The 16,914-nt window shown below is 29.6% G+C and overlaps 2 protein-coding genes across 4 annotated transcripts in view; both read right to left on the reverse strand.

The window, feature by feature from the left end:
* Positions 1–108, reverse strand: part of LOC129915934 (abasic site processing protein HMCES) — a 38,921-nt gene extending 38,813 nt beyond the window's left edge. The window contains exon 1 of the mRNA XM_055995648.1: positions 102–108. The gene's annotated coding sequence lies outside the window, so the exon portion shown is untranslated. The remainder of the gene's footprint in view (positions 1–101) is intronic.
* Positions 1–16,914, reverse strand: part of LOC129915929 (facilitated trehalose transporter Tret1) — a 39,657-nt gene that overhangs the window by 18,912 nt on the left and 3,831 nt on the right. The window contains exons 1-3 of one of the 3 annotated variants that reach the window (XM_055995639.1): positions 5,501–5,682; positions 5,082–5,165; positions 4,793–4,932 (exon numbers count right to left, since the gene is read on the reverse strand). In XM_055995639.1, the coding sequence (XP_055851614.1) occupies positions 4,793–4,932; positions 5,082–5,122 (181 nt within the window). In that variant the 5' untranslated portion in view covers positions 5,123–5,165; positions 5,501–5,682. Of the gene's footprint in view, positions 1–4,792; positions 4,933–5,081; positions 5,683–16,914 lie in introns of those variants that run through there. The other 2 variants (XM_055995638.1, XM_055995640.1) reach the window with 2 other exon arrangements.

The raw sequence follows: 16,914 nt of genomic DNA on the forward strand, positions 1-16,914 counted from the left end.
ATATAATATAATAATATAACCAAAAGCCGACAACAAATTTTGGGATTGAAGATAAAACCAAAATGTGAGTATGGAGTTTTACATTACGAGCTATGTAAATATAGTATTTTGTTTCTGAGATATTGGTTAAAAATGTGAAACACTATTCCTTATATCGTGGTAAATAGTATACTCGTGCCTAATTTTAAGAAGGTAAATTCTTTCTTCATCTGAACTTGCTTTTCATAAAATAATCAAAAATACCAACCTTTATTTGCGTGTATTACAAATTACTGTCGATTTAGATAGACAGCGACATATAATAAAAATTAACCATTAAGTGATGACTTTTGATTTCACCGTCTCAAATATATTTGATTAATATATTTTATTATGTAGGTTCATAAAAACAGACCTCCAATTTTCATTCTTTTGTCATCTCTTTAAAAAAAATTGTGCTACGGTTCTATTGGCATCTTAATCTAAATATATACATAAAACATACATGTACATACATACATAAAAATTATTATGGTAAATCTCGTACAAACTATGAAGAGTCCTATTATAATAGATCCCATCTAAATTTTCTTAGTGGCTAGTGTTTTTGTTGTTTGTTATGTTGGACCGACTCATAAATAAATTAAAAATTAAAGAATCAGTTAACATACATAGCTGAACATTGAAAATTTATAGGATTTTTTTTTTCATACAGACTTATTTAAACTCCAATCTGATTTTCAAAGAGCTATCAAAATAAATCTTATAAACAAATTTTGCATTGAAATATGCAAGATCTCTGCAAATATTTTTATTTATTTTTTTTTAAGATTACATACAAAAAAGTTACGTATACACCACAGTGACTTTGTTAATTTCCTCTAATTTAATTACTGACTTAATGCAAAACCGTCTGACTTTTTTGACCATTCACTGTGAACTGTGAAAATTTTATGGCTAAGTCAAAATTTTGTCTGTGGGTCTTACACAGGGCTACATAGTTTGCTTTCTTTTTTTAGCTCGCGAAAAAAAAAAAAACATCTTAAATAGTAAAAATTAAAAACAACAAATTGGCTTGAATGATGTCAATTCTTTTTTGTATGTATCTCTTTAATCTATCTATTCAATCTAAAGTTCTTATCAATTATTTTCTATTATACCATACCCTTTAAGTCTTGGTGCTAATTTGATTGTAATTTTTGAGGACTTTGGAATCTTTCAGTACATTAACCGAAAGTTGAAAAACGATGATTTTAGGTTCGTACAGATTTCTCTAGGGGTAAAAGCGATTGCCGTTTGAGTTTGTGAAAAAAAATTGAATTTATAATGGTTTTAGAAAAATATTATATTTTGTAAAAGTGGCTAAAAAATTTGTTTTTTGAATATTTCATAAACGAAGGGTGGACCAAAGATGATTTTCGGTAGGTATGTACATATATAGAACTCGAGGTGAGCATTTTAGAAAAGAATTTTCATTTTCAAGACTTCCTAAAAAAAAAGAATTTGCTCTAAATATTTTTTGAAGGGTGGAGAAACGAAAATTTTGTGTGGATAAACAATTTAGAATAGTTTGGTTAAAAAATTTTAAGGTCGCAGTTCTGGCTTCATGGAGCTGAACACAAAAATAAGTAAACGAACATCTTTTTGAATATGCCTAAATATGTTTGAGAGTTGGATTAGAGTTCTGTCTGTCGAAATCACTTTGCCTTAAAGAAATTTCGCCAAGTTGCCGGTTATTACTTGCCATAGACTTAAACAGCAATATCCGGGTTACTCATCGCTACTTTAGGTATTCCAAACTATAAAAATACACAAACAAATAAGATATTTAAAAAGCTAGTATTTTTCCTGTTATACCAACAAAACACACAATCCAGCTTTGGTAAACACATACGTTTTGACAAATTATACTACACACAATTTAAAATTGATATTTCACAAAAGTTTGCTTTCATTGTTAAAGATTGTTCGGCATCTGTACTGTATTTACATTTGAGAGAGTTCTAGGTAATATATTTTCTTTTTTTTTATATAATATTCAAACCTCTTCAAAACCAAAACAAATTTCAATTGAGTTTCTTATAACGATGCGCATTTTCGAAATTGTACAAAGCAATTCACATATTGTCAAATTATGAAACCAACATTTCACAAAAGTAAATTTTAAAAACATTGATTTTTATAGGAAACGAAATTTGGATTTACCTGTGGGAAAACCCCATAATACAATTTCACCAAAATTCGTACAAACCATACAAAATTAACAAAACGTAGATACATACGTATCAGAGAATAACACTTTTAAGTGGTGAAGGTAATTATTTCAGATTATAAAAATAAAACTCAAAAAGTTAAAAAAAAGTACCCATGTATCTTCAGCTTCACAATGGCACAATGATGAATTGTTTGTAAATTCGTATTTATTATTAAATAGAATCAATTAAATTTGTATTCCATGTGATGCATATAATGAATATAATGGGTATAAAATTAGCTTACTATAGATTAATAATAATATTAAATAATCATTAATCTGACACTATATATGTAGTTATTAATTAAAGATTCAGTTTAAGCCAGATTATAATTTTTTTTTTTAATACATAAATCACATAAGGTTTTAAAAAAGAAACCAAACACCAAAACAAGTTAACTGACCTAACCTACTTCAATATAGATACTGGATTTTTTTTTTATTATCAAAACAAACAAATGAAATCAGAACTTGTTTTAAATTTTATAAACATGAAAAAGTGTAGGTGAAACCGAAGATCGTGCGATTAAATTTTTTTCTGCATTAATTTATTACTCCAAGAAAATTTTAAGATGAAATTATAATATAATATGTAATTAATTCTTCCAGTAAATCATTTTTATTTTTTGTATAGGTAATTAGTTTTGTTATGTTTTTACATAAATAATTGATTTAATTAGATAATTAAGCTTTAACAAACATTTCTTATTCCCAATATGTTTTCGATAAATATCTGTGCGTTTGGTATAAACATAATTTATTTCAATTAAAATAAAATTCGCGACTGGGTCGCACGCGCTTTTGAATAATAAATATTTGTACGTAAAAAATCATAAAAGATTAATTTTTGTTTAATTTTATAACTTAAAAAGATGCAAAAAAAAGTAAAAATCTGATTTTGAAATTACAAACACATGTATTTAAATATTTATAACGTCTAAATAAAGTTTGCCAGCTAATTGCTTTTTTTAATAACTTAATTGATGAAAAAAAATTATAAAGAACATTCATTCATTCAATACAAGTAGGTAACATTTCCGTTCTCCCGACCTGGGTAAATTGAAGAAAATCATGTCCAAAGTTAAGTCCAAAAAAAGCTGCTGGTACTGACAGCCTTGCTGCCTCGTTGGAATGGAAGTATGCACCAAATTATCTGCCGTATATGGTCAGAACAAAGCATGCCCAAAGAAAGGAGGATCCTCAAGAAATCATCGACCTTATACTCACACTACGACATCTCTTGGAAAAAAAAAAACAAGGAACATCAAATCGGTACCCAACACCTCTTCATCGATTTCAAGGCCGCGTATGAAAGTATCTATAGACGCGAGCTGTTGTATACTATGTCTAATGTCTAGTTTTGGCATCCCTGAGAGGATGATGACTTTGAATTCTTTAAAATCAGCATTGAATGAATAATATACAAAACTCTAACGTCAACACCAGAGGCATCATCTTTCAAAAGTCCGTCCATCTGCTGAGTGTTTTTGATAAAACTGATTTTTCAGACTTTTTTTTAATAAATCCAAAAATCTAATTGGGTTTTCGAAAATTTTACAGATTTTTAACATTGTCAAGTGCTTAAAGTAATTTAAACTCATTACAAAAATATTAATTGAAACCAGTTGAGTTGTTTACGAGAAAGTGAGAAAGGAAAATTGTTTAACTTACTACAGTTGATTACGTTTAAATATTTTATATTTATAAATTTATTTGCCAGAATACCTACACATTTTATAATCAAAATCATTAGAATCCTTTTTGAGTTTTTTCATATTGGTTATACGGAAGGTACCTACCGACCGTTAAATTTATCGCAATTTTCCCTCTAGGGAATCACCTTAAACTTTAATAAATTAAATAATTAGAAGCAAATCACTTTTTTTATTTTGGTATTATCTATCATCGCATCGGCATCATCAAGTGTGCAGTTCATTTCGGCTTAAGATTTTTTGAAAATCGTCGGTCCAAAGGAAAAACTCACTAACTACATACGATTTCAATAGCAGTTAGTGAGTTTATCCCTTGAACCAACAATAGGAGCATTTTTTAAGAGAAGATGCTAAAAAGAACAAAGAATTTTCTGGTTTTTGAAAATTTTCATCTTTTGAGAAACAAAACGGTTATTTATGAGCTCCTCACCTACTGCTCTAATTTTAACTTAATCTTTGTTACTACCTATTCAAATGCTGCATAGCATTCTAAGTAACATTTGTTAAAAATGGTTACTTATTTTGCAAAATTATTTTCCATACCTACCACACAACACATGCAACTAATTTTTTTAATAGAAAAAAAAATTAAATATCTTCCTAATACCGATACTAACTTGTGCAAGTACCTATTTTATAGCTAAGCTATTACTTACGCTACGACCCACCTTCTTAAAAACCCCTTACGTAATCAAAAAACCAATTAGTGATCGATCATCTCATAACAACACATAACATTATTCGGTTTTAATTTTACAAAACAAAAATCGAATGAATTACCTTACAGGAAAATAAGTTTCCCAAGTAAAATAATATTATTTTAAATTTATACACTATGTAGACTTACCAAAGAGAAGAGTATTTTTCACGCTTACTGCAAGAAACTGTGGTAAGGCTCTTCTAAACTCCTTAATCTCATCATCACCGCCATCGATAGAATTTCTATGATTTCCGTTTTGCATAAAAAGTGGACGCTCCTTAGGTTCCCTGGATAGCACACGAAAAAAACAACACATTTCAATTTTTGTATTTAAAAAAATTAAATAACTTTTTAATTATTTTTTTTTTATTTAATTTAATTAAAACAAACAAAAAACACATGGTGTTGTGTTTTATTTTTGAAAAATTTTTAATACCCCTTTATTTTGTTTCCACTCTTCTTAGACACAGATTCCATTGCATTTACACCAAAAATCAAATGACAATATTTGAATTAAGATCTTGCAACAAGTTAACAAAAAAAAAAAATAAATAAATAAATTACAAAAAGGTATTAAACCGAACTTGATAAATTAACAATTTAGCACGAACTAGGCTAACGATGTGTCGTGCAACACTGATTCAAAATTTAACCCCATAAACACATCGATTAAACAAACTGGGTAACTATTTTTTAATTTTTCACGTAGAAGTCGCGAATTAAACAATTTTAATGATATTTATTGTTAATTATTTTTTTTTTTTTATTTTATTTAACTTAAGTCACGCTTCGATACTTTTCAATAGGATAAATTTAAATTAGGGCTGTACGCTACGAATTTGTGTGATGTTTTACTTATAGATCTTCCATTTTTTTTTATCGAGAGGTATTTCTGTATTTGAAAGTTAGCAGAAGTACATAAGTATAGACTTTATTTTTTTGCGATCAATTCGACTTCCATCTGTGATTACAGTGATATTATGTAGCGTCCGTTATAAGCCACCTGATCGTGCTGCAAGCTTAATGTGATCTGAATATAAAAAAAGCTTTTTCGGATATTGTTTTTTTGTTTGTTTTTTTTTTTTTTTTTGGTTTCGATTTTCATTTCGCTTAAGCTAAGCTATACCATAGAAATGTTATTCTTGTTGTTGGAATAAATATTGGTGGGGTTCCTCTATTATACCGGCAGTTAAAGTCAGGAAACAAGATTCAAGCTCATTGTGATTGTAAGCTTTTTTTCATAAGTTTCAATATAGCTGGTATAGGTCTTAAAAGTTCGACTTGTAATTGCAGCTGGGTATACTGCTTTTGCTATACACAACACGTGAATAAGCTGCAAGAGGGAAATGAACTCGAGATTGTGACGAGAATGAAAATTTCAAAGTGATCGGCATCGTCTGAAGCACAGACGAAAAGAACCATAAGCGATCGGTCATCAAACTGAACGGTCAGCTAAAACCAGAGGAAATGCAACAACTTGATTTGGAATTCCATTTAAATGGATTTTCTTTGAGCTAATTTACATACAATATTTATGTTTTGAGAACCTGAAGTTAAACTTGTTTTAATTAGTTTTGCTATTTGGGTTTAATATGCACCACATGTTGTGTTTTTGTTTTCTGAAATTTAGCTATTATAATATGTAATTAACCACAAAGAATTTTGGGTAGATTTAGTGACTTATTTTTATCCTTCAGGAATACAAAAATAAAATGCACCACTGGGTCGTACGTACTTGCTGTTGTAGTTCAAAGTATCAAAAGAAAAAATAATATTAAATTTTGTTATATTTTTTTAAAGTATATTTTTAATTTTTTTTACATTTTACACCTCAAAATGATAAGAAATACCTGTCTGTAAATTTTGAATAAAATTGGATTATGCTTTGATGAAATATATGATCCTAAAAAATATGTCAATTTTTGCAAAAAAAATCGTTCTCCGAATTTGTTGAGAACAACTAAAACCGCAGTTTTATTAGAATCAATGAGACTACCTAATACGTACACCAAATTTAATCGAAATCGTTAGAGCCATTTTCGAGAAAATTGCAATACCTCGAAAACGGTAGATGGGAGATATGCGTTAAAAAGGAGATATCAAAAAAAAATAAAACAAAAGGTTTGAAGCAAATCCATCAATCCGTTTAGGCCCAGCTCGATGTACAGATGGACGCACACACAGACGCACACAAACCACTTTTTTTAACGACTTCCAAAAAGGAGGAGGTATTCAATTCTTCTGTATTTTTTTTTTTTTTTTTTTTTTTTTTTATGTTTGTTACCGCATAACTTTGGACTGAGTGAACCAATTTTGATAATTCTTTTTGCATTGGAAAGCTGGTGGCTGCAGTGTGGTCCCATTTCAATTTCGTTCACTTTTAGCCATAGGAACTATTTTAAAAACCATAAAACCCAGTTTTGATCCATGGAAGTCGGTTTTGTTTTTTTTGTTAAAAATGATTATTTATCTTCTCCATCATCGTACTTCGTACAATGTTAGTTTTTATTAAAACCTCGATTTTTGTTTTTCTACACCAAACCAATACATACTTGCCCTATGGAACAAGTAAAAATAAATTTCAATATTTGGTTTATTTGAGAGCAGTTACGTGTGACTAAATTTTCATTTTATGTGAGTTTCAATAGTAGCTTATACCGCATTTATTACCGACTTCCAAAAAGGAGGAGGTATTCAATTCGTCTGTATTTTTTTTTTTTTTTTTTTTTTATGTTTATTACCGCATAACTTTGGACAGAGTGAACCAATTTCGATAATTCTTTTTGTAGTGGAAAGCTGGTGGCTGCAGTGTGGTCCCATTTAAATTTCGTGCAGTGCCATGGGAACTATTAGAAAAACCATAAAACCCTGTTTTGATCCATGGAAGTCGGTTTTGTTTTTTGATAAAAAAGATTATTTCATGTCAGATTTTTTTTTTTAATGATTTTTAGTACAAAGACTGAAAATCTGAAATTACTGAAAATGAAAAAAAGGAACATTTTATAAATGGAATTCTTATACGACTTTAAGGTTCGATTTTAAACTCAAATGCTGCACTAATGGATAACAAATTAAAAACTTATTACCTTTTTTGTCTTATTCAAATTCAACGGAAAATGAAGTGAGTACAAATTGAACTAACAATATTAGTCCTTTGCTATCGATTAGTGTGGGCATTTGTGATTCAAAACGAATTAAAACCCTAAAGCATACAATTACCGTTATGAAAAATGTTCTAATCGTTTTAAGGGGTCCTAGTTAAACATTGAGGGGTAGCGAAGATGATTAGTAGATCTAGTACCTACTTGATTATTTTTGTATACGGTCCAAGATATGCCATGGTGTTTTTTTGGGATGAAATCTTTTAAGACATTTTGAGTACAATGCTGCAAAGAATCAAGTTGTGTTCCTTTGCTACAAGTATGCGTGCCACTTATGGAAGAATGACAGAGTTCGCAGGACACAGGTTGAAAGGACTACTATCAACACAGGCTCTTGTGCCCGAGTAGATGGTAATGTACTCAAAAGTAATTAGTATTCTATCACCTCCCTCCAATCATCACCAGTACCTATTCAACTCAGTTGCATATAACATAACAAAAATTAATTTTTGTAAGTTCATTGGGTCACGTTTTCACAATCAATTTCCTGGCTGCATTTTTAAATCACATTTCACCATGGTATAGAGGTCAATAATATCAATAATAAATTAAATTAAACAATACGATAGTGTATTGACAAAAAGGAATTGTGTGGAATTTTTATTAAGAATAATAAAATCTTAAATTAGTCTGCAATCAAAAATTCTTAAATTAATCTGCGAGAGTGTTTATGAATTTTATATTTTAATTGGAAAAGAACTTTGCCAGATAAGGGTTTATCATTTTTACGAACTTCTTTTTGCATTTCTGAAAATAAAATTATAATGAAACGGAAAATCAAATAGGTTTTAATATTGTGTCAATTGCATATTTAACTTCAGTCTTTTTGGGTAATAGAAGAGTTTTTCAATTATTTGTTTAAAGCGAATTTAATCGGTTTTGCCTTCTTATAATTATTTCTACCCTCCCAACATTTTTACTTGCGTCCTATAATCATTGCCACAGGCGAAAACTATGGGTACATAATTCTTAATCGAGATCTTACTATAATTTTCTCGTTATCACTTTGTTCCCGAGTTATCAAAAAACGTTTAGGTTTTGTTTGTATTGTTTTCTTTAAAAAGCTCTTTTTTGAAAACTTCAACTGATTTTAAAAATTGCGGCTGAGCGGCAATTGTGAGAGATGAAGTGGCCATATACTTAGCTGCAATCCTGAGCAGCAGTTTCTAAAACCCTACAATTGTGCAAAATTCGATGAGTATTCGGCTCACACGCTGGAGAATTTCGGTTCAATTCCTATCGGTGCACATTTTTTAATTTTTTAAGTTGGTGTTACTGTGTTATTGTAGCATATAATATAGACCAACGCCTAAAAACCAAGAAAGAACGACACGTTTCAAAAATTATAAATTTTTGATTTAAAAATTCAAAATTAAAATTTTGATTAAATTGAATTAGTCTATGCAGACATAATAACCTTTAGGTACAAGCAAATTGAAGTTAGTAGGTATTCTTAAAATTTAAATTGTAAACTTTTCTGTAACTTATGAATGTTTATTTTTAACTTTTTCTCAACCACTAAAACTGGTGCTATTAAATTGTCACCATTAAAAGATAACAACATCAACAAAATCAATAGAATATCTTTATTTATATTTTTTTTTTTTCATTGCATAATTGAAATTAAATCTTGGAGCATATAGAAACGGATCTATACAATTAACCACAGTAAATTTATACCTGTTAAAGAATAAATTATTGGTAAGAATTTATGAAAAAAAATAAATAAATTTATCTACTTTAATGCATTATAAAATCATATGTAAATCTATAAGCAAGTACAAAGTGGTGACTTTAACGAGATATAATGAACAATAAACTATTGATAACGCAAAAATTCCATAAAGTAGACAGTTATGTACACGATTTAACTATGTGTTATAAAACAAGCTGTTACTATTATAGCTATAGAATGTTAATAAAGATTGTAAAGTTATTATATTACTTTTAATCATCTCACAATAATTTATTATTAATTCATCTTCAATACAAATCAATTATTTTGTACTTCAATGCATTGCTTTGCGCTTTATTTATGGTTAAAGCGAACTAGCCCAGTAGAATTAAACATTTGAAATGGAAAAAATTAGATCGTGCAATTTTTTTTCATAGGATGATAGAGGGGATCACTGGGAGCTTAAAACCAGTTTTTCGGGAAAATCGACCTTGTGCTTAAGCCGCCATCTTGGATTAAAGGTAAAACACGTTTTAGTGAATAACTCGGCCATTTTTGATTTTTGACAAAAATTACACTGGTCAACAAGGTTTTTGCCACAAGAACCAAAATATACTTTTCTAGTAGTTTTTGGGGTGCTGAATCCGAATCTGAAGTCAGAAAAATTTGATTGGCCTTCGTTTTTGAAATATTACAGTTAGAAAATGTCAAAAAACGTAATTTTGGCTGTTTTCGAAGTTATGTTTTTATGTGGAGCAATTAATTGTGAATAAATTTGTAACGGTGCAAATAAGAGCTAGTTTTATTCATTCAAAAAATGTTTAAATCTTTCCGATATCTCTTTTATTGCCCGAGATATTTAAAATTTAAGTAGCGGTCTTTGAATCAGAAACAACAATGGCTAACCAAATTACACTTTTTTTTGCCACAAGAATCAAAATATACTTTTCTGAAGGTTTTTGGGTTGCTGAACTCGAATCCACAGTCAGAAAAATTTTATTAGCCTTCGTTCTTAAAATATTACCGTTATAAAATGCAAAAAAGGGTTTTTTTTTTATAACGGTTATATTTCAAGAACGGAGGCTAATAGAATTTTTCCGATTGCGGATTTGAGTTCAGCAACTCAAAAACCTTCAGAAAAGTATATTTTGGTTCTTGTGGCAAAAATTCTGTGGCCAGTGACTTAAACTTTAGATTAAATTTAGTTTCTCTTTTTGACTTATTAAATGAAACTAAAGATATCTCGAGCAATAAAAGAGATATCGGGAAAATTTAAACAGTTTTTGAAAGAAGAATATCTGTTCTTATAATAACCTTTACAAATTTGTTTATAATGAACTACCCCACATAAAAACAGAACCTCGAAAACAGCCAAAATTACGTTTTTTGACATTTTCTAACGGTAATATTTCAAAAACGAAGGCCAATCAAATTTTTCTGACTTCAGATTCGGATTCAGCACCCCAAAAACTACTAGAAAAGTATATTTGGGTTCTTGTGGCAAAAAAAAAGTTCAATTTTGTTGACCAGTGTTATATATGTAAAACTTGTAGAAAATTTTATTTTCTATAACTTTTGTCCTAATAAATTTTTCTATATGACCTATATTTTTCGAGTTAATTTGAAAAAACTATACCCCTACTCAGCTTAAACTTTCTACCCGCTTTGATTATAGATTTTAAGATCAACGCAATATGGGAGTGTTTTTATATGTTTTTGGGGATGATAAATCTAGCTGCAATGTTAGTTTTTGCAAATTCATGAAATTTTATAAACAAAAGGAACTCTCTCAAAATCGGAAAGTGTCGTTTTAAACAAGATTAGTAAATATTATAATTGATGTCTAGCAAGACAAGCAAGTTTTTGAATTTTTCAAATCGGTTCATTAATGCCTGAGATATGACCAATTGTTTATAACTCACTCTCTCTTTTAAGCTTTTATTATAAACAATTGGTCATATCTCAGGCATTAATAAACCGATTTGAAAAATTCAAAAACTTGCTTGTCTTGCTAGACATCAATTATAATATTTACTAATCTTGTTTAAAACGACACTTTCCGATTTTGAGATAGTTCCTTTTGTTTATAAAATTTCATGAATTTGCAAAAACTAACATTGCAGCTAGATTTATCATCCCCAAAAACATATAAAAACACTCCCATATTGCGTTGAGCTTAAAATCTATAATCAAAGCGGGTAGAAAGTTTAAGCTGAGTAGGGGTATAGTTTTTTCAAATTAACTCGAAAAATATAGGTCATATAGAAAAATTTATTAAGACAAAAGTTATAGAAAATAAAATTTTCTACAAGTTTTACATATATAATTTTTGTCAAAAATCAAAAATGGCCGAGTTATTCACTAAAACGTGTTTTACCTTTAATCCAAGATGGCGGCTTAAGCACAAGGTCGATTTTCCCGAAAAACTGGTTTTAAGCTCCCAGTGATCCCCTCTATCATCCTATGAAAAAAAATTGCACGATCTAATTATTTCCATTTCAGCTTAATTTTTTGTACATCCCGACTGGGCTAAACGTAAGATGAACACAAAATCAAAAAAGCAAGTCTGACGGAATCATTTAAATTCGATGAAGCAAAACATCTTTGTCTTTGAATTTTCCACAAAAAATGGTCTTCAATCAGAGCTGCCATTAAATTCCTTACGGGAAAACTGGTATTATTACAAAGTTTTAGGTAGGTTGATATTTCGGAGCAATATAATTGGTGCTCCTATTGCGGAGTTCCTGGTTAATCGAAGAAATTCAATAACTCCGTCGGGTAATTAACTACATCGTTTTCACTTCTAATTGTGTCAACTGATTTGTGAAGGCTGATATATAGGCATATACATTATACCAGAAGAAGCACGATCCAGTGCTTTTTATTTTTAAGATGTTTTCCCAGTACCAAAAGTTAAGAATTAAAGAAGGTATGGTCATTCAGTGTTTAGGTTTGTGTTTTTCATATGCACCTGGTTTCTGATGGTACGGGGAAAACATCTTAAAAATAAAAAGCACTGGATCTGGCTTCTTCTGGTATAAAGTATCTATATATCAGCGGCAGAATTTTCTAAGTAGGGTTATTGGACAACACAATAATGCCACTTCTGAAGGCCAAACTACAATACGAACGAATTTTTCGAGGAATGATTTGATTCAAACTGAGTGTCCAAACATATAAATTACAAAAATCACGGTTCGTTAAATGAATAAGCAATAAAAGCAAAAAGTTTCTAAAAATCATAGTAAACTTTAGCACGATGCGATAGCTCAGTAATTTTAGGCATTTTTAACCCCAATCTGCGGAAAAATTCCTACTGGGCTGAATTTGGGTATACACCTTCGTTACGACGACGTTGTAATGAAGATGTGAAAAATCGACATTGATATCGTGCCGGCGTTATAGAGGTCAAAAGGTCACGAAAATCAGTTTTTCGCATATATCTCGCGACGTGTTGCTCAAAGGTCAATAGGGGTCTGTAGTAAAATTATTTGTCATAAAATTATCTACAAATATTGCCTTATGCATTTTTCTGTAAAATCAACCGTTTTCGAAATAGACGCTACCATTTTTTGTGGAAAATTTAAAGACAAAGATGTTAAATGATTCCATCAGACTTGCTTTTTTGATTTTGTGTTCATCTTACGTTCGCTTAAACCATAAATAAAGCGCAAAGTCCATTGTTGAAAATATGAGGTATTAATCTAACCAAAAAACATTAGAATAAATTAAGAAATGTTCACTGCAATGAATATAAATTCACTTTTCGGTTTGAATATATTTTCACACAGGTTAAATTTTTTTTATAAATGAATCATTATTTTCAAAACATGATATAGCCCAGGGAAATTAGTAATTTAAATCGCATTTTTCGCGGGACAAAATTTTTTTCATGGAATGTGTTCGGGTGATTGTCCTTATCATAAAAGTCAATTTGTTGGGATAATTGGAGGTTGGGAACAGCCGCCATCTTGAAAAAGAGATTGGTATCGTTTTTATTGAATAGCTCCATTGTTATTCATTTTATCAAAAAATGGCAAAGGTAAGACTTATTAACAATAAAATTATCTAAAAAATGATATACAAAACAATTCCGTGAGTTGATTAAATAAAATTTTATAGTTGGTCAAAGTGCGGGTTTGTATCGCAAGGTTGGGACAAAATGACATTTTTTCATATATCTGACGAACTTTTGATTTGTTTGGATAATTCTTCAAGAATGAATTGCAGTACTTATAATTACCTATAAAATGAGCCCACAATCGTTATTGTCACCATCATATTGTAGAAGTAATCTAACTCCGAATCTCTCCATGTACTAGTCAAAAGTAAGAAAAAGCTGTTTTTTTACTAAGTAGGCCGAGAAAATTTTGGGAGTAGAGGTATAACCAAAATATAAGTACGCAGTTTTGCAGCCATACGCGTGTTAATGTCGCTTTTAAAGGTCTGACAACTCTAATTTTGTGCTTTATACGGTTTTTGGGGGGTTAAATAAGGTAAGTTTTCCAGTTAATGTGAATGGGCTAAATGTATACTATTTGAAATTATAAATATACAAGCTGATGCTCTATTATTTTTCCTAAATCTGAACACCCCAATCTTGAGGATGTGACCAATAGAACTATATATAAGCCGTTTATACGATTATGTTTTAGAAGCTTTTTTTGTTTACATTTTTGTTTGTTTATTTGAATTGAAAAGCCTGATATGGTTAGTTAAAAAAGCTTATATCGTGAGTTCTATTAACCCCATAGCCGAGATTGAGGTGTCCAGATTTAGGAAAAATAATAGAGCATCAGCTTGTATATTTATAATTTCAAATAGTATAAATTTAGCCCATTCACATTAACTGGAAAACTTACGTTATTTAACCCCCCAAAAACCGTATAAAGCACAAAATTAGAGTTGTCAGACCTTCGAAATCGACATTAACACGCGTATGGCTGCAAAACTGCGTACTTATATTTTGGTTATACCTCTACTCCCAAAATTTTCTCGGCCTACTAGCAAAAAAACAGCTTTTTTCTTACTTTTGACTAGTACATGGAGAGTTTCGGAGATAGATTACTTCTACAATATGATGGTGACAATAACGATTGTGGGCTCATTTTATAGGTAGTTATAAGTTCTACAATTCATTCTTGAAGAATTATCCAAACAAATCAAAAGTTCGTCAGATATATGAAAAAATGTCATTTTGTCCCAACCTTGCGATACAAACCCGCACTTTGACCAACTATAAAATTTTATTTAATCAACTCACGGAATTGTTTTGTATATCATTTCTTAGATAATTTTATTGTTAATAAGTCTTAACTTTGTCATTTTTTGTTAAAATGAATAACAATGGAGCTATTCAATAAAAACGATACCAATCTCTTTTCCAAGATGGCGGCTGTTCCCAACCTCCAATTATGCCAACAAATTGACTTTTATGATAAGGACAACCACCCGAACACATTTCATGAAAAAAATGTTGTCCCGCGAAAAATGCGATTTCATGCCCATATTTTGACTAATTTCCCTGAGCTAATAAGTCCATGATTTTAAATTTTGCAGGAGAAGAAAAAAACGTTCTATTTTCTTTTGATGTGTGTAGAAAAATTTATAAAAAATATATTTTGTAGAACTTTTGCCTAGGTACAAAATACCGTTTCGTTTTTAATTTTTGGAGCGATAGTTAGAAAAGATAAAAAATAAAAACGCTTTTGGACTTATCATACTTTGAAAATATACGGATGTGAAATTACTTTTAAAATGGGTACACAATTTTGCTTTCATCTCCAATCTATCACAAAATTGTATTTGAGATTAAAATATAATGTATATATAATGTCCGGAGTGCTTCTTTAACTTTAAAGAAGCTTTAAACTTAAGATTTTCAGCCAGTAGCTTAATATAGCATTTACACATAAAAAAGCTGTTGTTTATTTTCAAAAGATGATAAGTCCGGGACATATCCTGTTTTTGATACTAAAAAAATATTTCGCTTAGCTTTAAAATCGGATATAGATGGAGTAGATACTACATTATTTTGAAGATAGACGTGGTTATCCCTAGAGTAACAATTTAGTCAAAAAAACGAATTTTGAAAAATAGTGGACTTATCATGTTTTGAAAATAAATGATTCAAATGCACTCAGCGAAGCGGGTGGGGTAAGCTGGTTTTTTATATATCTAATAGGGTGTCCCTTATTTTTTCAACTTGTTTTTTTTTGAACGCATACCCCCTAAATTTGTTCTCTTTGATGTTATGAACGTTACAAAAAAAAATGGCGTCATTTGAAGTTCATTTGATGGACGCGACTTTCAATCAAAGCTTACAGTTTGAATGCATATGGAAATTTCGTTTTTTATTTATTTTTTGAATAGATATATCACATTTTTTGATTTTTATATGGAGTTTTTGTTATTTTTTTTTAACGCTTACCCTCTCATTTTCGTTTGTTGCTTAAGGTAACTCATGCACAAAATCAAAAAAAAAAATTATATGAAAAAATTAATGTATTCGGTTCAATAAATTCTGTTTATTCTTTGAATAAATATTTTTAAAATGGTAAATTTAATTAATTACTAGGGATATTTTCTTTTTAATGTATCTTTTTTGCAATCGGGATACAATTTTCTATGCTCCTGTACACATTGTAGGAGACATTGTTTTTGTTCCTCTTCTGCCGTGATCAACCCATGAAAATCTTGGGCCAGCTTTACTGCCGAATACATTAATTTTTTCATATAATTTTTATTTTTTTTTATTTTGTGCATGAGTTACCTTAAGCAACAAACGAAAATGAGAGGGTAAGCGTTAAAAAAATAAACAAAAACTCCATATAAAAATCAAAAACGTGATATATCTATGCAAAAAATAAATACAAAACGAAATTTCCATATGCATTGAAACTGTAAGCTTTGATTGAAAGTCGCGTCCATCAAATGAACTTCAAATGACGCCATTTTTTTTTGTAACGTTCATAACATCAAAGAGAACAAATTTAGGGGGTATGCGTTCAAAAAAAAACAAGTTGAAAAAATAAGGGACACCCTAATATCTAAGCTATTTTGTTGAATCCAGGTCTCTGGAAAAAACAATTTAATGGTTTTACAAATATCTAGAGACTTTAAAATTTGTCTACAGTAGAAACTTTATATTATACCTAAGTTAAAAGTTACAAGCCCATAACCTTAACCTTTCGTAGAGTTAACTTTTTCATAAAAAATATTATTATTCCAAGTATAGAATAAAGTATTAACTGTTATAAACAACATCTTGTTGCAAGCCTTAATAAAATTCAATTTATTGAGAAAAAGCTTTGTTGAACTTTTTATTCAATCATCTTGGGATGCAGGTGTAAATTCACCAAACAGGTTTGGAGTAGAAGATGCGAGCATTATTATTATACAATAGTTGCTATAAATTGTAGGTTGCATCTTGC

Source organism: Episyrphus balteatus, chromosome 3 (assembly GCF_945859705.1).
Source record: "Episyrphus balteatus chromosome 3, idEpiBalt1.1, whole genome shotgun sequence".
In the NCBI taxonomy this organism is placed as follows: domain Eukaryota; kingdom Metazoa; phylum Arthropoda; class Insecta; order Diptera; family Syrphidae; genus Episyrphus; species Episyrphus balteatus.